Raw genomic sequence first — 8,002 nt, 5'->3', positions numbered from 1 at the left:
CCGCCACCTTGAAGGCGTGCGCCGCGGTGCTGCAGCGCACCTCCTCGATGGTGTTGCGGGAGGGCTTGAAGAGGATGATGTAGACCTTGTTGAAGAAGATGCAGGCCAGCAAGCCGAAGCTGGCCGCCAGGATGGCGATCACCTCCACGGCAGAGACGAACTTGCCGTAGGTGCTGGCGTAGGCCGGGATGAAGGAGATCCAGACGATGAAGAAGATGAGCATGCTGAAGGTGATGAACTTGGCTTCGTTGAAGTTCTCCGGCAGCTTCCGGGACTTGAAGGCGAAGAAGAAGCAGATGGCGGCCAGCAGGCAGGTGTAGCCGATCAGGAAGCCCAGCGCCATGAGCGAGCCCTCGTGGCAGGTGATGAAGATGATCTCATCCTCCAGCTCGTGGTTGCGGTAGCTGGAGGGCGGCGCGGTGTAGAGCCAGATCACACAGATGACGATCTGCACGAAGGTGCAGAGGAAGACCAGCAGGAACTGCAGGTTGAGGCCCCACCACTTGCGGTGGAAGCTGGTGGGGATCTTGGCCTCGAACACCAGGAGGACGCGGTTGGTTTTCACCAGGATGCAGGAGATGCAGAGCACGAAGCTGATGCCGAAGGCCGGCTGGCGCAGGCGGCAGGTCCAGTCCTGGGGCTCCCCGATGAAGAACAAGGAGCTGGAGAAGCAGCAGAGCAGGGAGAAGAGGAGGAGGTAGGAGAGCTCTCGGTTGGTGGCCTTGACGATGGGCGTGTTGCGGAACTTGATGAAGACCCCCAGCACGAAGGCCGTCAGGAAAATGCCCAGCACCGCGAAGAGGGTGAGCGCGATCCCAAAGGGCTCCGTCCAGGACAGAAACTCGATCTCCTTGGCGATGCAGGAAGTGTGGTTCTCGCTGGACCAGAAGTCATCCGGGCACTTGTCGCAGGCACTTGCATCTGTAAAATGTCCCAGCGAAGAGGGAGTGACCGAGCAGCATAGACTAAAACTTATGAGTGTGAATGTGGTGGTGAGCGTACACAGGCTAGTGGGTGTGGTCACTTTACATTGTACTTACTGATGAGAATTGTGATTTTTACATGATCAAGTAATATACTGAACTCTGACATGTTTAATTCTATACTTAATTTCATGTACCTTTGATGATTCTATAGTTTTTTCCCCTTTGTACATGGGGGGGGGGTGTGGTACATGTTTCCTTTAAGACTATCTGCTGATGGTTTGCAGCAGAGAATGATCAATCTTGCTGGACAGGTGGCTGCCCAGAGGTATGACATAGTCCACCAACTTTTCACAGACTGATTCAAGCTCAGCCTGACTCATTCTGGACATGTGGATGGGCTTTGCAGACATGCCAGAGGGAGACATCCTCAGATCAAGGTAGAGTCTCTCACACGTATGACCTGTGCCTTCCTCCAAGGCTTTCCAATGAAGGAGGCTATAGGCTCATTTAATCAAGGAACGTATATTAAGTCTCTGGTGTGTCCCTCGCCCATGAAGTCTGGGGAAGTGAAAGGAACATGGGCTTTGCACTCAGAGAGCTGGATGGGAATCCTGGCCCTGCCATTTACTAGCTGTATGAACTTTGGGCCTCCGTTTTCTCATGTATGAACTGGAAGCAATAATAACCCCATAATTATGGGGAGGATGAAATGAGATAATAGCAATTATACTTAATATTTATAGAGTGCTTCCAATGTGCTCAGCAAGGATTTTATTGAATAGACATTTACCTTGAACTTACCATGTGCTTTACCAATATTAACTCATTTAATTCTCACTTTAGAGGTGAGGAAACTGAGGCACAGGAAAAACATGAGTAAGACAGCAAGTACAGTGCCAGGCGCCCAGAGGCCATCTGTCATGGACTATTAACTCTGGAGCCTGGAACAGACAGAAGTTTGTCTATTCAGGGCCTCTGAGCTAAAAGAAAAGAAAAACAATATTGGAAAGAAGTATCAAAGCAAAAGGAAGATGTGTAACAGGTGTGTTTGTAAACTCTCATGGTGTTGTAAGACATCTAACATTTCTTTTCTATCCCTCAGAGCCCAGCCCAGCATGATGCTCAGATATACCTTGTTAAATGAGAAACTGTGCTAAGCATCATCTCAGCCTAGCCCTTCGAGGGACTTCACTGACCCCAGGTCCCCAAAGTTCTACATGATGCCCACAAAGGGCTGTTCCGTTACCTATCTCATCGCTGTACTCCCCATCAGGACACTTCACGCACTCAAAGCAGCAGGTGGGCTTCCCCTCAATGATTCCCTTCCTGGTCCCTTCCAGGCAGACTCGGCTGCAATTGGAGAAAGGCACCTGGAAGATGGAGAGCACAAAAGTGAGGGGCTGCAGCTGTGGGATCAGTCTTACAGCTCCTTTGTCACATATAAGGGGGAGATGTTGGGCTCAAGGACCAGTGTGGCAGACTCTAGGCCAGTGGTTCTCAACCTTCCTAATGCTGCAACCCTTTAATACAGTTCCTCATGTTGTGGTGACCCCCAACCATAAAATTACTTTCATTGCTACTTCATAACTGTAATTTTGCTACTGTTATGAATCGTAATGCAAATATCTGATATGCAGGATGTATTTCCATTGTTACAAATTGAACATAATTAAAGCATAGTGATTAATCACAAAAACAATATGTAATTATATATGTGTTTTCCGATGGTCTTAGGCGACCCCTATGAAAGGGGCATTCAACCCCCAAAGGGGGCGCGACCCACAGGTTCAGAACCATTGCTCTAGGCCAGTGGTTCCCAAACTTATTTGGCCTACCGCCCCCTTTCCAGAAAAAATATTACTCAGCGCCCCCTGGAAATTAGTTTTTTAAAAATTTTAATAGCAATTACACAGAAAGATATATGCCCCCAAATGCACCTGTGGCCATCACCGCCCCCCCCTGGATTGCTGCAGCGCCCACCAGGGGGCGGTAGCGCCCACTTTGGGAATCACTGCTCTAGGCCCTTCCAGGCAGAGGAAGGTCCAGAGACTCTACCTCATGGTGTCTATGAAGGGGAGAAATGCCTATGGACCAGTGAACATGCAAGTGCACTCACACACACACATACGCACACATCTGTGGGATTCTAGGAAAATTAATTGTTGGGAAGACACCATGACCAAAATCCTTCTTAAATAACCCCCCTTCCATTCCCTCCAGGTTCCAGAACAAGCCATCTGTTTACTCTCCGTGGAAGTAAAAGTTTGAGACAGACTAAAAGATACAAGGACATGGACCTACACACAGAGGGACAATTACAAGGGAAATGCGACGATGAGGGGAAATTTGTTTGAAAAGGAGACTGTAAACGTTGCAGTGAATTGCAATTCTTGCAATTTTATTTTAGGCTTTGCAGGGAGATTTCTGAGATCCTCAGGGAGGCAGGCAGTACAGGCATGAAGGGGTTGAAGGTAAATGGATCAGAAAGATATATCAGGCAACTCTTAACCAAAAGAAAGCTGCAGTAGCTACATTAATTTCAGATAACATAGATTTTAGGTGACATATTTATTTCCTTAATGGACTTCAAGTGCACAGAATCTAATTAATCATAATCCTTGTTTCTTTCCATCATTACTTGTTCATGTTTGACTCACTTTTAGTTAGTCATTTTAAATGACAACCACCCAAAACAAAAGCTAAAACTGAAACAATAACACTACATCTAACTATATCCTTCCTCTGACTCTGACTTCCACCCCCACCACATATTCATATCCTGGGTTCATCACAGGCAAGTAACACTAAATTTTCAAAGGACAGATCAATCAAATCTTATACAAACTCTACTGGAAATTAGGAAAAATAAAAATAGAAAAAGAACACCCTTCACCTCATTCTTGTAAAGTCACTATAACCCTGAGTCCAAAACCAGACAAGAACAGTATGAAAAGGAAAAAAATAAATACAGGCCCATTTCACACATTAATTTGTTTTCAGAAACAGACTTAAGTCAGGAATTTATGCTTGAGTAATTTATAAAGAAAGTTCTCCCAGACAGGAAGAGAATGGAGGAAGTAGAACACAGAAGGGAGGGGAGAAGCAAGGGTGTGATCTCGAGCAAAGTCCCTCAGAGGGTAGCTCCTGACTGGTCCCCAGGGGAACTCAGAACAGTCTTGATCTGAGGAGAAGGGGCTAGGGCTTTCAGACTTCTCCCCCACTCATTGGTTAAGAAATCATTTTAGGGAAATGTAAAGTCCTAGGCTCTTCTGCCTCTCTGAGCCTGTGGGCAAAGTGGGTTCTATTAGCCTGCAGGCAAGGCAGTCTTCTGAGAAAGAGCAGCAAGTTCTGGTTATTGGAAACAAAAATATGCAGAAGTCTTGGAGGTGCACACAAAGTGTAAGGAATATGAAAGGATCTGAGAAGAGTACAACTATTTTCCACTTCTTAAAAATAGATGAAAGATACGAAAACAATGAACAAACAAAGTCAAAGGACATAAAAAAGAAAACACATAATTTTAGGTTTATGCCAGGAATGCAAACAAGTTTAAGATTAGATAATCTGTGTCATTCACTGCAATGGTAAATTAACACAGAAAAATATGATTATCAACAAATGAAAAAAAAAAAAGCATTTGATGAGCCCTGGCTGAGTGGCTCAGTTAATTGGAGCATCGTCCTGTACACCAAAAGGTTGCAGGTTCGGTTCCCCAGCAGGTCACATAGTTTGCGGGTTTGATTCCTGGTCGGGCATATATGGAGACAACTGATCAATGTTTCTCTCTTTCTGTCTCTCTCTCTCCCCTTTCTTTCTCTAAATTCAATGGAAACATTTCCTCCAATAAGGATTAAAAAAAAAAAGAAGAAGCATTTGATGAAATTCAACAAAGACTAGTGATAAAAACTTAATGAAAAGGGGCAGGAAGAAATATCTTTAACTTGCAAAAGGGTAACAAAATAATCATCCAAATAAGACTATATTTATAGCATTTTCTTTAAAACAAGGGTGCCTACTATCACAACTATTATTAAATACTGCACTGGAGTTCCTAACTAGCAAGTAGAATAAGAAAAAATAAAGGCTTAAATATTGGAAAGGACTAAGTAAAACTGTTATTATTTGCAGATAATAAGATTGTCCATATAGAAACTCCAAAAGAGTCAACAATCAAATTATCATACTAATAAAAGGGTAATATGCTAATTAGACTGGGTTGGCTGGCCATCTTTTGGATGTCCAACTTCCTTCCGGACAAATTCATGATGGTGGGGGCCGAGGCAGAGGCCATTAGGGGTGATCAGGCCAGCAGGGGAGGCAGTTGGGGTGAGATCAGGCTAGCAGGGGGTTAGGGGTGATCAGGCTGGCAGGGGAGGACAGTTGGGAGCGAACTGGCCTGCAGGGGAGGGCAGTTGGGGATGACCAGGCCAGCAGGGGAGGGCAGTTGGGGGTATTAGGCAGGCAGGCAGGTGAGTGGTTAAGAGCCAGTGGTCCTGGATTCTGAGAGGGATGTCTGACTGCCGGTTTAGGCCCAATCCCTATGGACACCCCCTGAGGGGTCCCGGATTGGAGGGGGTGCAGGCCGGGCTGAGGGACACCCCCCTCCCATGCATGAATTTTGTGCACTGGGCCTCTAGTTAAAAATAATTGGAGAGAAGCTCCAGGCTATAATATCATAGCCTACCAGTGTTCTTGAAAATGAAATCCAAGTTTAATTGATTTTATAAACATTTTTATTGAATATACTGGGGTGACATTAGTTAATAAAATTATATAGGTTTTAAGTGTACAATTCTGTAACACCTCACCTGTATATTGTGTGTTCACCATCCAAAGTCATCTCTTTCCATTACTATTTATCCCCTCTTTTCCCTCTCCTACCTCCTTTCACCCCATTTTCCTCTTATAGTCACCATACTCTCTGCGGGTTTTTTCTTAATACTTTTACCTTTTTTTCACTCAGGCTCCCACCTCCCCTCCCCTCTGACAGTTGTCATTCTGTTCTCTGTATCTATGAGTCTATTTCTACTTTGTTTGTTTATTTTGTTCATTAGATTCTACATGTAAATGAAATCACATGATATTTGTTTTTCTCTGACTGGCTTATTTCACTTAGCATAAGACTTTTCAGGTCCATCCATGCTGTCACAAAAGGTAAGATTTCCTTCTTTTTTACAGCCGAGTAGTAGTCCATTGTATAAATGTACTACAGCTTTTGTGTCCATTCATCTACTGATGGGTACTTGGGCTGCTTCCAAATCTTGGCTATTGTAAATAATGCTGCAATGAACAAAGGGGTGCATATATTATTTCAAATTAGTGTTTCAGGTTTCTTCGAATATATTTCCAGAAGTGGAATCACTGGACTATAAGGTAGTTCTAGTTTTAATTTTGTGAGGAAACTATTTTCCACAGTGGCTGCACCAGTCTGCATTCCCACTAACAGTGCAAGAGGGTTCTCTTTTCTCCACATCCTCACCAACACTGATTCTTTGTTGATTTATTGATGATAGACAATCTGGCAGGTGTGAGGTAATACCTTATTGCAGTTTTAATTTGCATTTCTCTGATCATTAGTGACTTTGAGCATCTTTTCATATGTCTATTGGCTATCTGTACATCCTCTTTGGAGAAGAGTCTATTTAGATTCTTTGCCCATTTTTAAATTGGATTGTTTGTTCTTTTGTGTATTGAGTTGGATAAGTTCTATATAAATTTTGGATATTAACTCCTTAGCAGATGTATAACTGGCAAATATGTTCTCCCATTCAGTGGTTGGGTTGTCTTTTCATTTTGTTGATGGTTTTCTTTGCTGTGCAAAAACTTTTTAGTTTGATGTAGTCCAATTTATTTTTTATTTTGTTTCCCTTGCCTGAGGAGATATATCAGAAAAAAAAATATTGCTATGAGAAATGTCCAAGACCATGTTTTCTTCTAGGATATTTATGGTTTTGACTCTTACATTTAAGTTTTTAATCTATTTTGAGTTTATTCTTGTATATGGTATAAGAAGGTGGTCTAGTTTCATATTTTTGCATGTATCTGTCCAATTTTCTCAACGCAATTTATTGAACAGATTGTCTTTATCCCATTGGATGTTCTTGCCTCCTTTGTCAAACCCTAATTGACCAAGAAGGTGTGGTGTGGGTTTATTTCTGGGCTCTCTATTATGTTCCATTGATCTACTAGTATATGTCTGTTTTTATGCCAGTATCATGATGCTTTGATTACTATGGCCTTATAGCATAGTTTGATATTAGGTAGTGTGATTCCTCCAACTTTGTTCTTTCTCAAGACTGCTGTTACTTCTTTGTCAAACCCTAATTGACCAAGAAGGTGTGGTGTGGGTTTATTTCTGGGCTCTCTATTATGTTCCATTGATCTACTAGTATATGTCTGTTTTTATGCCAGTATCATGATGCTTTGATTACTATGGCCTTATAGCATAGTTTGATATTAGGTAGTGTGATTCCTCCAACTTTGTTCTTTCTCAAGATTGCTGTTACTATCAGGATCTTTTGTGGTTCCATATTAATTTTGGGATAGTTGTTCTAATTCTGTGAAATATGCTATTGGTATCTTGACAGGAATTGTATTGAATTCATAGATTGGTTTGGGTAGTATGGACATTTTAATGAAGTTAATTCTTCCTATCCATGAGCATGGAATATGCTTCCACTTATGTGTATCTCCTTTAGTTTCTCTCTTCAGTGTCTTACAAGTTTCTGAGCACAATTTTGCAACCTGGGTTAAATTTAGTCCATTGTATTGTATTGTATTGTATTTATTTATTTTTGATGCAATTATAAATGGGATTTTTCTTAATTTCCCTTTCTGAAAGTTAATTATTGGTGTATAAAAATGCAACCAATTTCTAGATATTTATTTTGTAACCTGATACTTTACTGAATTCATTTATCAGTTCTGATAGTTTTTTGGTAGAATCTTTAGGGTTCTCTATATACAGTATCATGTCAACTGCAAATAGTGACAGTTTTATTTCTTCTTTTCCAATTTGAATGCCTTTTATTACTTCTTCTTGTCTGATTTTACTTTTTGTACATTGAGTATGATGT

At 42.1% G+C, this 8,002-nt stretch overlaps 1 protein-coding gene across 1 annotated transcript in view; it reads right to left on the bottom strand.

Moving 5' to 3' along the window:
• CASR (calcium-sensing receptor) overlaps positions 1-8,002 on the bottom strand; it is a 93,008-nt gene that overhangs the window by 2,161 nt on the left and 82,845 nt on the right. The window contains exons 6-7 of the mRNA XM_014546948.1: positions 2,173-2,296; positions 8-921 (exon numbers count right to left, since the gene is read on the bottom strand). Of these exons, the coding sequence (XP_014402434.1) occupies positions 8-921; positions 2,173-2,296 (1,038 nt within the window). The remainder of the gene's footprint in view (positions 1-7; positions 922-2,172; positions 2,297-8,002) is intronic.

Source organism: Myotis brandtii, unplaced genomic scaffold (assembly GCF_000412655.1).
Source record: "Myotis brandtii unplaced genomic scaffold, ASM41265v1 scaffold46, whole genome shotgun sequence".
NCBI classification, from domain to species: Eukaryota; Metazoa; Chordata; class Mammalia; order Chiroptera; family Vespertilionidae; genus Myotis; species Myotis brandtii.
The sequence above is the reverse complement of the archived record's forward strand: the minus strand, read 5'-3'. Positions and strand labels throughout refer to the sequence as shown.